This window comes from Palaemon carinicauda, chromosome 28 (genome assembly GCF_036898095.1).
Source record: "Palaemon carinicauda isolate YSFRI2023 chromosome 28, ASM3689809v2, whole genome shotgun sequence".
Taxonomy (NCBI): domain Eukaryota; kingdom Metazoa; phylum Arthropoda; class Malacostraca; order Decapoda; family Palaemonidae; genus Palaemon; species Palaemon carinicauda.
The window spans coordinates 52,457,542-52,477,372 of NC_090752.1; the positions used below are offsets into that span (position 1 = coordinate 52,457,542).

At 36.4% G+C, this 19,831-nt stretch overlaps 1 protein-coding gene across 8 annotated transcripts in view; it reads right to left on the reverse strand.

Moving 5' to 3' along the window:
- Positions 1-7,657: 7,657 nt before the first annotated feature.
- spict (magnesium transporter spict) overlaps positions 7,658-19,831 on the reverse strand; it is a 45,642-nt gene continuing 33,468 nt past the window's right edge. For all 8 annotated transcript variants that reach the window (XM_068351985.1, XM_068351986.1, XM_068351984.1 and 5 more), the window contains 4 exons: positions 17,367-17,530; positions 11,378-11,479; positions 10,202-10,386; positions 7,658-9,634 (listed from right to left, as the gene is read on the reverse strand). In XM_068351985.1, coding sequence (XP_068208086.1) covers positions 9,460-9,634; positions 10,202-10,386; positions 11,378-11,479; positions 17,367-17,530 — 626 coding nt within the window. In that variant the 3' untranslated portion in view covers positions 7,658-9,459. The remainder of the gene's footprint in view (positions 9,635-10,201; positions 10,387-11,377; positions 11,480-17,366; positions 17,531-19,831) is intronic.

Sequence of the window (19,831 nt, forward strand, 5' to 3'; positions counted from 1 at the left end):
AATTACAAGCCCTCATTCTTTACATGAAAGAATGATAACAGCAAAGCTGGAATACAGCAGTCAAAATTTTATAATGAGGCGTAGGTAGTTGGCCAGTAGTTACCTACTGGGGCGAGGTGCTTGCTCGCCGAGTAGCCACTTTGATAGTAGCATCAGTGGAGACAGACTTTCCTCAACTGGCTGAAGCTTTGGCAGGTTTTCAAGCTTTTCTAGCATAATTTCATCAGTACTCTTGGACTTTGTTCCCGGCTTGATGCTATTGCACCTTGGGATATTGTCCTCAAGTTGGAGACATGAATAATGCTATCATGTCTCCCACAACTCTAGGTTGGGCAGAGGTGAACACAGGAGTCTCTCCTTTGATACCTTTGAGTTAGACCTCTCTTTAGTCGAAAGATCAGGTTTCTTCTGAATGAACAGAGTTTCCCTTTTTGTTTACGCACGCAAGCAACAGGTATCTTTGCGAGTACTGTTAAATCAACTTTCTCAAACTCGCTTATTGGGAGCAGATTGCTTTACTTTCTGATTGCCAGATTTATCTGTCAAATCATTTTAGCAACTCGAGAGTGCTCGACAAACGAGTACTCTCAACCTTCAGCAAGGTTACAAATTAACCTTTGCTGGACCCCTCGTCGTCATCGTCAGATGGACAGAGACAAGCTTTTACCAGACGCCTCATCCACACCCGCATCAACGCACCTCAACCACATGTGCCTCAATCACAGACGCACCTCAATCAAAGACCTGCCTCAACCACAGATACTCTTCAATCAAAAATATGCCTCAACCACAGATGCACTTCAACCACAGATGTACCGCAATCATAGATGCACCTAAATTAGCCACGCTGCAACCATAAACACGCCTCAACCACAGATGTCCCTCAATCACAGATGAGCCTTACCCAAATGTTCATTGCCCTTAGAAGCATCGCTAGACATGAGGGCTCTAAGTGAACGCAGGACTCACTCACGGTCATTGGAGGGCTCGCTCTCACCAGAGCATCCTAGCTCTTCGAAGCGTTTGCTTTTCCTTTAGTTGTGCTGGCAGGGCAATGCACAACACACATAAACTTGGCATTTTTCAATTCGTGCATAGAAAAACTAACCTTACTATATCCCTTGCATGTGCTCAGGCCATTATGCTTTTATAATAGTTGATTTACTTGAGTGACTCCACCGTATCACTAAACCACAAGTGTGAGTTATCTTTGACAAGACTCTAGCACCTACAAGAGCTAAATGCATGCCCTCTCCAGCGCTCCTACATAATTAAAACTGGTAGGTCTAACCAGTAGATCGTCAACTCACAATTACTCATGGAGGTGATCCTCATACTGTATTTGATCCCATTATGGTTCAAGATAACCCAAGATTAGTTTCCTTTCGCCAATAGAATTTGGGTTGACCTCACACTCCCTCTCCCTCCAAATCGAAGAGCTTCCAGCAGGGAGCCTCTTCAATATATTAGGAATAAGCAAATTCTGTCCAATTATAGTTATAAACAAATTCTGCCCAGATCCTGTCTCTACATTGCAAGAAATAGGATTAACAGAAGATAAGATGTTGCCTGATCCTTTTCTCTCTCATTTGGAAGATTTACTCCTAGAATAATCTTGTGTGTGCCTGTAAAGGTTTTTCAAATTTTTCGGATAAACACAACTTGAGATCTAGACAGCTGGTTTATTTTGGAAAAATACAAATTAGTTTCAGATTTATAAAACTGTATTTTGTGAGTGCACGATCTCGATTTCGATAATGAAGACAACAAACGAAAATATCAGGCATGCTCATTTGCAACAATTGTCTTCCCAGAATAAAGAAACATGTCAGGACTCCACTCCTTAGTACAGTGGTAATGAGTTTGCCTAGCATTCGCTTGGCAGCAGATCGATCCCAGCCCGGGACTGCGAGTTTAATCTGTTTTCTTCACTCATTCAGTTTTATTGGAAGCTGTATGCATAGAATGCAAAGAAACTGTTTTCTTTTTGAACAATCTGTCTTCTAAAGACTTATTGGTAGGAGTTTTATACAAGTCATTCCTACTGTTTTTCTCTTAAAGTGGAGTCTTCCATCGAGAACGAAGAAAACAAGGGTCTGAAAACTACTGTGTTTTCTCCTCAGCAGTCCATGACTGTGATGGTACGATTCCGCCCAATGTCACTGATGCCACATATGCTTGTGGGGTTAGTATGTTTTCTTTTTTTTTTTTTTGTCAAAAAGGCCTCTGGATTGAAGATCAGTTATAGATCTCTCAGCCCTGAACAAGTTTGGCATCAGACTAAATTCAGGATAGAAATACTGTACATTGCTCAGTCAGACAAGCCCTATGGAAGAATGACTATGATTTCAGGGACACATACAGTACTTCTAGAACCTCGTGACTCATTCTTCAAGAAAGTATCTAGGCCTTGTTCTAGGGAGCAAAGTCTTTCACTTCAAAGTGCTTTGCTTTAGGTTGTCCACGGCACCCCGAGGTATTCGCTCTGATGTACATGTGGCAGAATTTGTCTGATTCAGTACTGTACTTAAATGACTGGCTAATACAGTGAACCCTCGCTACTTCGCGGTTCGACAATCGCGGATTCACCACTTCGCGGGGTTTTCCCATAACCCATATATATATACATATCGCGGATTTTCCGGAAAATTCGAAAATACCGCGAAATCTGAAGACAACCAAATACGATATTTTGTTACCTGTAATTCCATTAATACTGTAATTAGTAATATCTGCTCTTACTGATTGTTCATTGCATTACATATGATATATAATTCAGCACAGAAAGAAATAAAACACGAAAAGAGAATGTGATCATACGATAATTCAGTACGTAGTAAAATTAAATCGAACATGAAACGCAAATCAGATGCAGTCATACCATATTAGAATGGTGTGTACTGTAATGGATGTGCTTCTTTTCCATGAATCTTTTGTATGTATACGTACGTAGTACAGTACTGCATCCAATAATATTCTTTGTTGCAAAAATCACATTTCGAATAAGCGTACGAGAGAGAGAGAGAGAGAGAGAGAGAGAGAGAGAGAGAGAGAGAGAGAGAGAGAGAGAGAGAGAGAGAGAGAGAGAGGCGTAAAATAGCGTACGTAAATTTTTATTATTATTGTTATTATTATTATTGTTGTTGTTGTTAATAAAATTATTATTGTTATTATTATTATCATTATTATTATTATTATTACTGTACAGTATTATTATCATTATTTATTATTATTACGGTATTGTACTTAATCTACGTACGTTCAGTATGCGCGGGGCATCTTCTATGAGTAACCAACGCATCATAGTACTGTAAGACGGGTTGTGATTGGTTCAAGCGCTGATAGATGACGAATCAGAACTCAAGTTTTGTTATCTATTCTGTGATTGGTGTTTTGCCCGCATCTTCTACCCGCAGCATCAAAGTTCTCGCGGGGCTGGATCGTTCACTTTCTCTTTCCGCGTATTGCTGAGTAGACGTTCTTAAGTTTGTGAAGTTTAATCTGTGCTGTGTGCGACTGTTTTAAGTTGAACTTTTTGTTGAACTTTCTGTTAAATCCTACTGTACAATGCCTCCCAAGCGTTCTGCTTCTAGTAAGGCTGGTAGTGAGCCTAAACGCCACCGAAGGATGATGACGATAGCTGAGAAGGTTACGCTTCTCGACATGTTAAAAGATGGTAGAAGTTACGCGGCCGCCGGCCGCCATTTTGGCATCAACGAATCCACCGTTCGCTATATCAAAAAGGACGAGGCGAACATTAGAAAGACTGCTGCAATCACCTTTAGCAGATCAGCGAAGCGAGTCGTTACAACGCGTAATAAAACGATCGTACGCATGGAAGGTGCTTTAGCTGTGTGGATTGCCGACTGCCGGAAGAAGAACATAGCCTTGGATACGAACACCATCCAAACAAAGGCTTTGAGTTTATATGAGAATTTTGCTGCAAAGGAACCTAAAGACGACGACGGCAACCATGCTGAAGATGATGATGATGCAGATGATCCTCAACCAGGGACATCCACTGATTCCCAGCATCAGAAACGTTTTTCCGCAAGCAAAGGATGGTTCGCGAAGTTTCAGAAACGCTTCGCCCTGAAAAGCGTTTCCCTGCATGGGGAGTCTGCTTCCGCTGACACTGCCGCTGCTGAAACTTACGTGAACCAGACGTTCAAGAATATTATCGCCGAAGGTGGATACAAGCCGGAACAAGTCTTTAATATGGATGAGACTGGCTTGTTTTGGAAGAGAATGCCGTCGCGAACTTTCCTGTTCAAAGAGGAAGCCAAAGCCTCTGGCTTTAAGGCATTCAAGGATCGCGTTACCCTCGTGATGTGTGGCAATGCTGCTGGATTTTTGTTAAAGCCGGGGCTTATTTATAAGTCGAAAAATCCTCGCGCTTTGAAAAATAAAAATAAGAATCTCCTTCCCGTGTACTGGATGCATAATCAAAAAGCATGGATTACGAAGATGCTGACCTCCAACTGGTTCCACCAGTGTTTCATCCCGCAAGTCCATGAATATCTCTTAGAGAAGGGCTTGCCATTCAAGATCCTTCTCCTTATGGATAACGCTGGTGGACACGCAACTGACCTGTCGCGTGAGGGCGTTCAGGTTGAGTTCCTGCCACCCAACACCACGTCATTAATTCAACCGATGGACCAGGGGGTTGTCAGGGCGTTCAAGGCCCTCTACACGAAGAATACCTTGGCGGACCTCGTTGCGTGTGTGGATGCTGCCCAAGATGACGAGGATGAAGATTTCAACTTGAAGGCATACTGGCGGCAGTACACCATAGCCACGTGCCTGCAGAATATTCAGAAGGCACTTCAAGAGATGAAAACTGCAACCGTGAATGCGAGCTGGAAGAAGCTGTGGCCCGATATTGTTTACGACGACAAGGGATTTACTCCGTCGGAAATCCAACACTCTGCAATACGGAAATCTGTGCAGTTGGCTGCCATAATTGGAGGTGACGGGTTTGGCGACATGACGACTGAAGACGTCGACGAGTTGTTGGACTGCCATTCCCAGCCCCTAACTGACGCAGACCTCGAAGACCTGACGAAATCGGCAAGTGAGGAAGAGAGTGAGGGTACCCAGGAAGAGACCCAAGAAAATGTCGAAGAAACGGGCTTAACATTAGAACGGCTTGCCAAGTTCTGCAACCATATCAAGGAGGCGAAAGAAATGTTACAAGAGTGGGACGAGGATATGGTTCGCTCGATGCAATTCTCCAATAAGGTTGATGACATCATGACTCCCTACAGGATGCTCTTGGATCGAAAAAAGAAGCAGCGGCAACAACTTCCGATCACAATGTTCTTCCAGCCTCGCAAAAAAGAGCCAGTTCCTCCTGCTAGTACGCCTTCGGAAGAAATTGAAGAAGTTTCCCAGGAAGAAGTTGAAGAGGTGTCCCAGGAAAAGACACCTCCGTCTGAAGAGACGTAAAATACTATCATTGACTGCACAGTAGAACACATCATCAGCTTCATCATCATCATTTCTACTGTGCAGCAAATTCATCGCCATCACCATTCAAGTTTTTCTTCAACTTCTTTCGTGGTGAGTACAGTAACAATCTTTATTTTTTACTTTAATATTCTTACTGCCTGTTTTATAGTTTAGTAATGTACGTACTGTATGCATTAAGTTAAAGGGAAGGTTTTAAAAGTCTACATGTTGTAACCTATCATATTTTTTTTGTTTAAAATTTACATTTACGTACGTAAAACAATCTCTCTCTCTCTCTCTCTCAAATTGTTTTCCTGCTTTGCTACGTACAAGTACTGTATAATTTATATTTGTAAGGTAACATATTTTGTAAATGCTTTTACTATAAATACTGTATGTACTGTATCATTATTTATCACTATCATCATGCGCGTTAAATGCCTTGTTTGTTCTGAGCGTGGTTGTTTACTGAGCGTACACGCCGTCGTTTCAGGCGGCGTCATAAAGAAAAAGATTTCATTTGGAAGTCCTAAGAAAAATACGTAAACTAAAACATTGGTAATAAAAAAATCAACATACAGTACTGTATAATCAATATAATCGATGCAAAAACTAACCTATACATATATGTGTACACTAAATGAGTTTGTTTCTTCATTATGATCAGAGATGAACGTAAACAAAACATTGGTTGCCATTTTTTATCGTGCTTTTTAGGTGTTTAGGAAACGCATGATATAAAATCGCCTTTAATATTTGTGCCTGTTTTAGTTTAGGGTGCTGTAGTACATGCATTAAGTGTTCTGTACATTAAAGGGTGGTTTGTTAACAGTACTACGTACAAGGGAAGGTTTTAAAAGTCCGAATATACATGTTAAATAAATAGGTAAATATGATGTCACTACTTCGCGGATTTTCACCTATCGCGCCCGCGTCTGGAACCTATCTACCGCGATAAACGAGGGTTCACTGTACTGGCAGCCACAGAGTCCCAACTTTGTCATCCTCGGGACTGGCTCCTCTCGTTTTGTTATGATCTGGGGATCGTTACAGATCTGGAGAAGTCCAAGATTTCACCTAAGCAAAGAAGGATACATGAACACTGAAGCAGGAAATGTCTATCCGTCCCAAGACAGGGTAACCCGGCTCAAGGAAGCAGCTCATCCATTCCTTCGTCGGGCAGAGGTAGCAGCAAAACAATGGCTTGAGCTTCTAAGCCACCTAACTTCGTTGGAAAAACTTGTTCCTCACGGTTGCCTTCACCTTTGATAGTTGCAATGGTGTCTAAAGAGACAGTGGTCACAAGCGGCAGATGCCACACAAGCAAGACACTAGATCTGATTTTCTTTGGTGGCTTAATGACAAGATTCTACCACGGGTGTCTCACTTAGTGTCTTCCCCTCGGATCTCCTTTTGTTTACAGATGCGTTAAAGAGAGGGTAGGTGGCCCATCTAAGGTTAAGACTGTGGTCATCAGAGGACAAGTCTCTTCACATCAACATTCTGGAGTTGAAGGCAGCCTATCCACCCCTACAACACTTCCAGCTGGTACATACTAGCTGGTACATACCACAATGTGGAGGGCTCTATAAAAGTTTGTTTAGGTAAGTCAGGGCCAACTCAAATTTCTAATGATATGGATTACATCAGTTGTATACACCATAAACAGTAATGCTCAATTAAGCTGTAGTAGTACAGGAAATGATATTTATATAAGGGTTACTTTAATTTTCTTTGGTTTATGTACTCATCATCTCCTGCTAAATCCTATTGACACAAAGGGTCTCAGTTAGATTTCACCAGTCATCTCTATTTTGAGTTTTTAAATGATTACTTCTCCATTCATCATCTCCTCCTTCATGCTTCATAGTTCTCAGCCATGTAGGCCTGGATCTTCCAGCCCATCTAAGGCTTTGTAGAGCTCAGTTAAATTTGGTGAATTAATCTCTCTTTGGGGAAAGCGAAGAACATGTCCAAACCATCTCCATCTACCCCTCACCATGATCTCATCCACATATGGCACTCACAGCAATATTTTTTTTTACTTATAATGGAGTATTTCATATTTAAAAATACTGTAATCCAAAGATCAACCATTAGGAGAAAATGACACCATATCCGTACGATAACCTTATAATAACCACTTATCTGATGTTGGTGATTACTCTTATAAAGAACCTCAGGATGATTTAATAAAAACAAAGACTACAGTAAATATAGATTTTCATAATTTTTGCAAGAAAAAGAAATAAAATCAAGAAATGCATAAATGACAACATTTACAATACCAATCATTGTATAATTATGAGGTGATATCAAAACATACCATAATAAATGCAACACTTTTATATAGAAATATTCCTCTTGGCTTTTTTAATTTATTTACTAATAATATGCCACACAGTGTATATCAACTATTTAGGCAAACCATTCACATATATAAAATGTTCTAGTTCTTACTGCAGTGTTCATATTGGTTTTCAAACATCTTTACTTTTTGAGCATAATCTAGGTACAATCTAATATACAAAAAACCTATGGATTCCTTGCAAGTCAATTTCTACATTACCACTTCTAGACTAGCTTAGTCATACATCCATACCGTCACAGATATGGCATTCATTATATTCCTTTAAGGCACCAGATAGGTAAAAGTTTCTTGAGCAGTAATAAACCCAAGAAGCAGCTTTGGTATTTGTCAAGATTCGACTACCAGTAATTTCAAGTAAAAACATCTGCAAAAAATGGCCATGCCAATGGCATTACGCTGACTTATAAAACATGGAGGTGAGTCAAGATAAAAAAAATATACAATCACACAGTCATGACAATGCATGTTAAGTACAGTAATCACATTTGTAGTCTAATTGAAAATATTTCATTTGGAATTACCTTTTCACTCCTTGACTAAAAGGAAGATTTTCTGTGATCAATTTTTTGGAAACCTTTTGACACTTTTCCCATAAAAATTAATTCCATGCTTTGTTAAATATGAAAATAATTTAAACTATCTTGAACTTTATTTGGCAAGTATAATAAATCATTCCATTCTATATTAACTATGATCAGGTCCAAACTCTAGAGATCTATTTAATTTCATTACCAACTAAATAATCTTAAAGACACTTGAAAGCAATTCAATACAAAATACTAACTGCTTCCAAATAATTCTACAATTCAATAAACATATCTGGAATGCTTAAAATATTACAAATAATTTAGAACCATAAAATACAGTAATGATAATAACTGGTATAAAATATTTTTGTTTTCATATCTGCACAGTAATGTACCTGACGAGAGCCTGAAAACACACTTATCGTTAACAGAATTATCTGTACTATCACCTACAATACCAAACATGATCTCAGGCATACCTTGCAGCATATGTATGGCCAAGCATTAACAATAAGCAAAATATTCAATCTGTACAATGATGACCTTTATGATCTATGGCTCCCAATAATCCAGTTATTACCATACCTGTTTTTTTCTAGCAGTCAGCAAAGACTGGAAACTAACTACCTTGGCTAAACACGCTTGCTATGCTAAGTGCACACACGTAATATTTCTGGACATCTACATACTGAACCTAAAATTCGTACAAAAATACACATGCAATGTTGCAGCATGAAGTGATTGTAGAAAATTATCATCTGGAGACTAATAACATTCGTCAATAACTGGATATACTGTACTGTAATTCAGAGTTCATTTCTACAAAACCTACTTCTTGCTATATAGTTGCCTTACTATCCCTGTAAATCCTTGGAATAAATAAAAAAGTACACCGTTCCTCTCTGTGAAATTATAACTTGGTGCCAAATTGTACATGAAATTGCAATTGCTATTCTTTAGATCGAAGAGTAAAGCACTTAGATACACTATAAAAATAATGAACATTCAAAGTTTAACATTTAGCACAGCTAAATTAACTAAAAACTTCATAGCTAGAGAAAGACAGATCTAACAATGTCCATTTTAAAATCAATTTAAACACTTATTAACCTAGTATCCACGTTTATTAGATCCATACGATAGTGGCTCAGAAGTGATGAGGCCCTCCTCCTCTTCTGACAGCTGAGTGTCGCTAACATTCTCGGACTGGTCTACGGTACGTCTTCCGTCTGAACTCTGAGCTGTCAGCATGGATGTCATCCCCATCCATGAAATCTCCATGTCCCTGTAAACAAAGCTTGAAATTACTCTCATCTGGAAAATAGTTGCAATCAAGAATCCTGGTCAATAAATAGAATGTTATACTTCGATACGAAGCAATGCTAACTTTCATGAGATAAGACTAGACTGGACAAAAAGTAAAAGCAGCTGTGACTTAAGATAGACAAACAGTCAAACAAGAACCTAAAGTGAAAGCAAAAGCAGAAAAAAAGTTTTTAAAATTTATTTGAATAAAATAAACGAAGAATGCACAAGCATTCAATCAATTGGTCTGAAATTTGTAGATAAAAATGAGATCTTATTTTAAAAATAAATGAAGTCTTGTTACTATCAAAGGATATAATCTTTGCAGAACAAAGTTTAATATTCACACTACCTTTTATAATACAATCCTTATGCTAAAATCTATATAAAAATAAGGGAATATGTAGATTCATTTTTACTTTTGCTTTCCCAGTAGAGTATAAAAATTATATTTTTTTTTATGAACTGGCAGTGTAATTTTTTTTTCTAGGAATTATGCAAAACTGTTACTTATTCAGAAACAAATAAAAATAAAGGTCACTTGTACTTGAATGCATGAAGAATGAAGATTCCGATGACGACAGTAAGGAAACCAGAAAGAACTCCAAGAACATCTTTTGCAGGGAGACCTTTCCATTCCTTAAAGAGGACAGCTGACGAGATGATCACGCACGCAGTGAAGAAAACATAGTAGATGGGAGTGACAATAGATGTATTAAAGATGTCTAGTGCCTGGTAGAAAGAAAATAACCAAACAGCATGCTGAATTCGGAGCTCATGTCACTTTAAAGTTTTCTACTAAAATATAAGTAGAGCAACAATCAGAATTTAGTGAACATTTGAAAAGTCATGGGTTAAAAGTGCAATAATCTTGCACTATTTACAAATTTTAAGCCACAATAAGCATAAATGTTCCTTTCCTTACTGTTCCTGATTAAGAGATTTCAAAAGACAATACATGTGTTAAACTTTTAAAAAAGCAACCTATCTAAACTAACTCATCAATAAAAAAATTTCTTGAGCAGTCTGTTAATCTTAATTGAATAGATAAAACAAAATAAAGATTATTAATTATATACGTTCCTACGTGAGTAAATATCTCCCGACTCTGAAGATTGCTGCAAGGACCCTCGGGGAGGAGGGGACACTTAAATTTTGTCTTGTGTGGCACACTGTAAATGGTATTATAAGATATGTGCAACATCCCTTCAGTTTAATCTGTATTCCTTTCCTACATGTATCTACTGTATATCTTCAACCTTTCTGATGTATATGTCCAACTTTAAATTTAACCCATTTCAATAGTTAACACTTCTTCAAGATCAAACTCTTAGGAAAGCTTTACAAGTCTACAAAAGCAGCTCAGAGGTATTGTAATTTTTAAAATACTTTAGTCTATAATAATAATGATTGGTAATATTAAAAGTAAAAACAGCCTATGGGATGAATTTTAAACAATGCAATGACAATCGGAGTACGACAATGTTAATGAGACTGGAAAGCTCAGTGCAAAATTATGACAAAGTAAACTTACAGTAAGCTATACAGCTGGAATGAGTGAAGCTGCAAAGTCTACCAACATGCATCATCCCACTCTTTTGGATTACTATTTTCTTTAAAAATTAACATTTGTACCTCTTTAAACCATATATATCCCTTGAAATTCAAAAATATATTAAAAGGCTTCTAGAAAAACAGTAAATCCTGGAAAGTTTCTACTCACTTTGTTCAAGTAATTCATTTGAGTACAAACACAAACAATGAGACTCATCAAGGAAAACCATGTGATCCAGTTAGTAAATTCGTTGGTCCCATTAATCGTTTCCTAGAAGAAAAAATACACAATTACAATATAAAAAAACTATTATTCAAGCTTGTTGGGTTATTAAATACAGTTAACTGATAGGGTATGTTATAAAAGATAGCTGAAACAAAGCACCAAGCTATAAATTACAGTGCTTGACTAGAAGACTTTTCTTATAAAATAAAATTAGGAAATTATTAAAAAAAATATTTCTATACTCACCTGATATCCATATTGCTTTTGTCTCTGGAAACTTGGTAAGTTTTTAGAAATTGTGATTATATCGAGTAATTCTTTGTAACTTAATGGCCCCATATAGTTCACTTCCCTTTTTTAGAGACTGCAGTACAACAGATTTTTTGAGAAGGGACAAATTTCATGAGAGCAAATGATGAGAATTGGAAGCAAATCCTATACATAAACTCTATTATAATGTCCAACATTTTCAGACTATAGCTGTAATTTTTAGTAAGATATCATTTACTTTTTCTATGAACCTTCCCTCCGTCACTTTGGTATGTCGATGTGTTACCCCTTAAAAATAGAAAAATTTACCGTTTTCTTTCCTTTCGATATACTAATGCCTCTAGTAAAGTAATAAGACCAACTAACATCCACTGACAATAAAATGCTGCACATGTCATATCATCATCTTCTGTCTTGAAATTGAAATAATTCTCTATCCTCTTGATGCCACTAGTCAATGAGGAGTAGGGTGGGCAAGTATAGAAATAGCAAATTTTATTATAAAAATACAGGTTACAGTATTTCCATGAATCTCCCTGATGTTCACATTGCTAGCTCCCAGTACGATATAGGGCATTTAGTTTCCCATAAACAATTGAATAATAGACTTATCAGTAGTCTACGTTTTTAGATAACTATAAACTCCAGATTGATATTCTATATTACATTAGCACCCAGTAATTCATATAACAGAACTTAATTACTGTGGAAATAAGCCAATAATTTTACAATAACAAAATAATTATACTTAAAAATCTACAAGACTGACCCCAAAAAATAATTCTATCAAACTAACAATTCACAATGTTATTAGATATATCCTCAGCAACACTAATGTCCCAAAACTGACACGTAAACTGGAACTCTTTAAGGTCATGTTTAGCGAATACAGATTTGGCAAGCCATTGAGCTGCCTCTGAAACCCTTTCCAAAGAAAGATTTTGGCAAAAATGTGAGATGTAGCTGCACTTCAAGAACCCTAATTTTCAAATCGTTCATTAGAATTGGATTCAATTCTTTGTGAGCTTTTGTGACCAAACAGTAATACTGAAGGAAATTGTATTTTAGGATAGAGGTCACTTTGTGATCCTAATACCACTAAACAAATTAAGCATATTTTCTCTAAAGCTTGAAATTTTGTCAAATAATATTAAACGGTTCTTACCAGTTAAGGAAATCTATTCCTTGAACTTAAAACCATTTTCTTTTGTAAAGAGGGAATTTGAATAAATCGTGGTAAACTTTTAGTCTTAAAATAATTTTTAGCTAAGAAATCTGGCAGAGATAAAATCCTCTTATACTGTATACTGAGACATCTCTTGCAGTTTCCTTATTCATTTTTTAATGCCAAGAGAAATAAATTTTTCCTGTGAGATCTTAAGCTAAAGCTTTTCTTAAGGTTCAATGTGTGAAGTGTCTTGAAGTACCATATCAATATGTCTAGATTAAAAAAAAAATAGATTTGATGACTGAAGGCCTTTCAATATTGATAGATCTAAAAGTACCCACAACAATGTTCGATACAGACAAATCTAATCCAAGATGTTCAATCACAAAATTCAGCATAGATTTATTACCACAATGGCTGAAATTAAGGGTTTCTTATTACAAAAAAGGAATAGTAAAGATAAAAAAGTAAAACCCACATTAACCTTAACAAAAGTATCTCAGCAAAGAATTGTAAGCAAGGTTTTATTACACTGCTTCTTGGCTTCCTTTTTGGTCCACCTCTTTGAGGATAGGAAGCTCCAGCCATCAATTAAAGTACATTGTTATATAAATTGGCCTTAACAAAACCTCTCAAGTGTACATTTGTTGGGGATCTAGACACAGACATGTTTCAGAACACCCAGTCTTTTGCTTTACATTGATATATCTACCAATTCCTGTGGTTTATTGGTTTCTGGATAGGGTGTTAGAGTTTCTAAATTAAATAATTCCTACATCCCCCTTAAAGAACTCTTGCAAAATGCCAAATTTCTAATAGCTTTAGCTTTGGGCACAAGAGTCAGTGAACTGATGGCCTTTCAGAGGAATTAAGAATTCATTGCAATAATTCCCGGACATCTAACCCTGACACCGGGTTGCCTTTTTCTAGACAAACAAAAAGCCTCTCCATAGATGAGTTCTGCTTTACATATTTGCTTTAGAGTTGGGAGATACAATGTCTAAAACATGAAAAAGGGCTTGATCTACCATGACCCCATTTCTTCAACCCCTAACTGCTGAAATTTGTGGAATCACAGATAAAGATCTCTAGAGATCCCTGTGGGGGTAAAGACTCGCCAAGGCCTGTGATTTTGGCAAATCCTTTAACTCACACTGAGAGGAGGAAAAGGGCCTCTGCTCTGCTCTAAGGTCTTCCACCATAGGATCCATATTCCAACAGGATTGATCCACTACAAATAAGTGGAACATTTTTTACGGTCCCAAGCCCTGCCCCAATCAGCAAAACAATCGCTACGCACTCACCAACACTTGTGACCCCACTTTGGGTTAACTGGGTTATCACATCTAAACCAGAATCATTCAGTTATGTGATCATTCATCTGTAATGGAAATTTTATATATAAATGCAGTATCCCAATTATAAAACTCCCTTTGGAAAGGGGTACAGTTGTATATCTCCCATCCCCCTCCTTATCATTGTCACATAATCAAGACAGGCTCACGAAAGAACCAGTCTCCATTTATCTAAGATATTCAACATCAGTGAGACAGACTAAGGTCCACTCCTAGCCTCTAATATATCATAGTTGACCTCATAGTTTACCAGGCCAAAGGTTGAGGGAACAAAACACAATGTGAGTTTATCAAATCTTAAAATAGGACATTTATTCAACCATATATGATACTCCTTCTTGTCTTTCTAGTACCCATATCAGATGAATATGGAAGGAAAACAACACCCATAAAGAGGGGAAGCTGCCCGGCAAGCCCTTACCACTTACTGTATATCATGGCCATATACTCAAATTGAGGAAGATGGAAACAACCCGACTGACATTTATCGTAGTATTCAGATACAGTATGCTCATGCATGTGACAATACTGTTTTAATTAATAGGTTAAAACGTTTTAATTATCCATCAACTACAGCATAAGCTTATACAGCACTAGGTTATGTCGCTGCTGTAATACAGCTGAGCAACCAGACAAGTCCTGCCTCTAACCTAATCTCACCAAGGTTAAAACTACCTCCGCAAACTCAGTTCTGGGATTCATCTAACATTGAAGCAAGTTGAAATATTTGCAGTCCCTCAAAAGTGAACCAATAATAAACCATCGTAAAATGGCTAGACACAGCCCTATAAGGCTATGCTAGCCTAACTGTAGTTATAGAATGACCATAAAACTAATTTTCCTTTTCATTTCATACACCTAACTATACATCCAACACTCGCCTAATTCATTTAATCAAGAGTAACATCGAATGGCACCAGCAATTTTATAAATCCCAATATTTGAAAGTTTAACTACAGTTATAAAAATAAAGTACATTATAGGTTAAGTTGGCTAAAGCATAACATGAATCTAATTTTATGAATCAATTTAGAATAAATTGTCACTTAACACTTGGAAACACAGATAATTAAGAACCAACCCTGGTTAAAAAAGACATGCAAGAATGATAACAACACCAACCGAACGGGTATCAAACCCAAGCAATCGAACAATACACAATTACTCGACTGAAGGGGCTTTAACCTAAAGCACGCTTCCTTTGATTGCATTAACATAACAAAAAGAAGAAAAACCCGAAAAAGTTGCTTAAGCATTCAGTCTTCTTAGTTTAATTGAACAGCAATCTTCTGGCTGTGCGACGACTTAAATAAAGATAGTTATTGGGCATTAGTTAATGTGCTTGTAGCCTGGCAATCAACTGGGATATTTGGTTCGTTTCTAATGAGGTGCATGACGTAGTAATATTGTCACTCAGAGTAGGTGAATCTTAGTTACTGAGATGCTGTGTCGAGTACTAGTGTCTGAACACACTGAGTCCGTGCTTTGCATGTTCATTTACCGGCCCTAGAGCAGGGGAGAAAATATTTCTTTGGTATTTATGTCGTATTGGATTCACTGTTCTAGCCTTTCACAGAAAAGTACTTGGTGCTTTAAGGAGCATTTTACGGAGCGACACAGGTTGAGCCCAGAAAAACAAGATTTTACAGCAGAAGGGTCTGAAGTAAACAAAACAATTTGTAGCTCTACAAGAGGATTTAGAACCCGAGATGTGCCTTGTACCTTTTACTGAATGGTGGACTAGAATTATCAGCCACTACTAGAGATATTAGGCTGGGGTTTGAAACAAACAGGGCAGGCTAGGGCTGAAATATCATCCTTAACTCAAGATTTAATTGGTCTTCTGAGATTTCACAAAAGAAGCTAATGATCTTAAAAGCTTTAAAATATTATGACTATCAAAACTAGACTCATTAGGACCACAGCAGTCATATGCTAAAGTGGCATTATCGTCTTTATTCCCTTTAAAATCAACGAGTCGTCTTCTCTGGATTTTGCCCTGAACTAAAAGTAGGCTTTCTCTTATGCTTCTAACTTTGGATTTATGAAACATACTTTCCAGAGGAACAGTGAGGCCTTCGCACTCCTCGCAAAAATTCTCTAAATAACAAAATTATCCCTGACAAGAGGTACAAAGACATTACAGAACATGACCTAACAAAAACAATTCAGTTGTTCAATCTAAGCAGCTTGCTAACAAATCCGGGAGAAGAAATGTTTTAACCAATAAACAAATAATATAAAACAAACAAAAACTCTGACAATCAGAAGTGCCAGTCTTAACTTGGAGACTAAGGAAGAAGATACAACACACACAACATGTTTTTTTTGGTGGACATTAGTTAGTCTTAATACTTTACTAGAAGCATTAGTATGCTCTACGAACATACCAAACTAAGAGATGAAAGCAATACATACATCACAGGATGTTCTTAGAAATAATAAATGAATTCTTACTATACAATAAATTATAGCTTAGTAAAAACTTTATAGCAATTCAGACTGAAAATTTTAGTGATTAGGATAAAGTTTATGTATGAGATTTGCTTCTAATTCTTATCATTTGTAGTCATATGAAATTTGTCCATTCACAAAAAATATACAATACTGCAGTCTCTAAATATGGGAAGTGGGCTATGAAATGTGGCCATCAAGTTACAAAGGCTTAATATATTCACAATTTCTAAAAACTTCATACTATTTGGAGTGAAATTTGATTTAATTTACACAAGAGTCCTCTGCTATCAGATGAATGCAATATGTTGTATTGGTAATATTAACTATGCCTAGCAGAAATGGTCTAACAGAAAAACGAGACTGAATAGGTCTCCTAACTTCCTTCTACAAACCTTCCGTATACAACTGAATTTAACAATAAAGCTAAAGGCCATTATCCTTGTATTCAATGTACCCTAATGCAACTGACTTACAAATACTCATTTGAGCATAAAGAAAAAAAAACACACAAAACAGTCTCAAAAGAAAAGAACAGCTAGTATGGATATGGGTACAGCAGCCAAGATTTTGAAGCCTATGCAATAACTTGGATAAAAATTTCCCATAAAATAAAACTAAAATAATGTATTAAAACAGAAGAAATCTTGAACTGATTTACCAGTTCATCTTTCTTCAAACTTACCTTCACAGCTAATCCTAAGGCCTTGCAACCCAACACTGAGAAACCTCCAATGAGGGAGCAGATTGCAATATATACAACAACATTACGATGACCATGTTGGGGCCCAAAGTGAATTATGAGGATGAGAGAGATTGCCACCACAACTGCTACATAAACCATAAATACTGAAATACAACATATATACAGTATTAGTGAAACATGGACACTAATTAACATAATTATCAAGCTACATGAAAGAAATTCTAGGTATTGAATGTTACCTGCATAGCTGATATTCAACACTGCTAAAATTTGAAGTTGTATCAAAGTTTTTCTTACTCTTAGTACAAAATTTTCCTTTCATTCTTCGCAAATGAAAAATAACACTTCAACCTTGTGTGCTCTTTCAATACATTATGAACTTTTAAAACAGTTCCCCTTTGGCCTCTTATAATCCTTCTTTTTGTTTGGAATTTACTTTTTATGTTATTTATGCCATGGTAGCAATCTCTAGCAAGTCTCTAAAGTTGCTCACCGAGTTTTCAAAAGAAACAATTTTATTCTTATTTTGTATGCGACCTTTGATTTTTTCCAGCACTATTAACTAAAATTTCATTGTTAAACAAATTATCCTCTCCTCTTCCCTCAACAAAGGCAATAGTCACCTTTGCAGTTTCTGGAAAGGGGGTTTCCTTCCTCAATTACGGTTTGTAATGAATTATCATAAATTTCTCAAATCAAATTGATACTTCCCACTGTGACCCCAAGTGCATAGTCATAATAAAATTTCATTTTATTGCCACTCTTAGTATTTTACTTCACAATGATTTTAACCCTAATTTGAGCAATTACTTGATTTTTATCAGGGTCACAGTAAGATTCTTAAAAATTTCTCACATTTAGTATTGATTTTCAAAATTGATAAAATGTACCATCACTATCTAGAAAATATGGTAATGAACCCCAATGAAGACTTGAAATGGAGAGCGTAAGCAATTTCTTTAATTTTGAGTGCATAATTTATTTGAATATTTAATGATCTTGTGAGTTCCACACATCTCTATTGGTAACTATGTAACTATGTTGAATTATAGTTTCTTCTATTTCAACATTACAGTATTGTGTGTACTGTACAGTATTTGCAAACAATCAGTCATACTCCATTTTCAATAAACTGTTCCTGTCAGCCCCATATCTATATTGCTGAGACAATTAGACCTGCTTCTTGTCAAGCTTTGTGATTCAAAATGGTTAAAGCACATGCTTTTTTGTTGAATGGATTGACTTTAGGTTTATTTCACAATCTATTTGTTATTTATCAAATTCTTTTCAATTTGTTGTTTGACTTATTTGTTTTTCTTTGTTAACAGTATTTCTCTTTTACAGTTTATTTGTTACTCTCAATGTCTTTTTCCGTACTCAGTTTCTTTCCCTATTAGTACTCTTATACTTGTAGCATTAAGGTTTTCCAACTAGGAATGGTTTATAATAACAATGAGAATGATTAACAAGAATAATAATGATACAGTACAATACAGTATTGTATTATAATGGCATTGTGACTGGGTACTTGACAACATTCTCTTCCGGTATTCTAATAAGACAGGCTGTATTCTATGAAAAGTTCATAACACTAGCTTGCCATTTTGATACTACAGGAGAACTCTGGTGATCAGAACACATTTGAGCTTTGAAATATGTGTTTGAATTGTTTTTTAACATTTTCTAGCCACAAAAATTAACAATGATCCAGAGACCCAAATGGGCAATCATGACTTGTTAAAACCTCTACACCTGAGACATGTAACACAGGGTAATCATGATTTGTTACAGCTGAGACATGTAACACAGCCTAGATAAAGGTTTAAAAGTATAGTGTGCCCAGCTTTTGTACAGCTCTCTCCCAGAGCACATTTGCAAAACAAATATTTTTTGCTTAATTTTAATTGTTCTTGTTTATGTTATAGATACATAGTGAATGGGGTCTGTAAAGTTTAGGGTTAACAATGAACTGATAGAAAAACTTTTAAGAACCTGAGTTAGGAAAAGAGGTTATTGCTAAGTCAAGAGGGTGGTGCTCATCTCTTATCTTGCTAAGTTGACTTCCAATTAGGCTATAACATTTTGTTAATACAGGTAAAGTTCAATTTTCAATTATTTCATCCATTGATTGTACTTTTTATTTTTGGGTTGCTTCTATGCCTGTAAATATTGTAAATTTTGTGTACAATTATCATTCAACGATTGATTTTTGGGGTCTGGAACAGATAAATATCATTTGCATAATTTCTCAAGGGGAAAATTAATTCAGCATTTGAACATATTCATTCAAATGACCTGAAAAACAAGTTTAACCTCTGCATTTCCACTGTACTTTGTGTTAAATAGAACTTCAGTCTTTTTTTCACTCTGCCAGAAAGCTAGTATAGTTTGTGAAGATTCCTATGCCTACAGAGATGAAATGCTTCAGATTTTTTTGTGCTTGT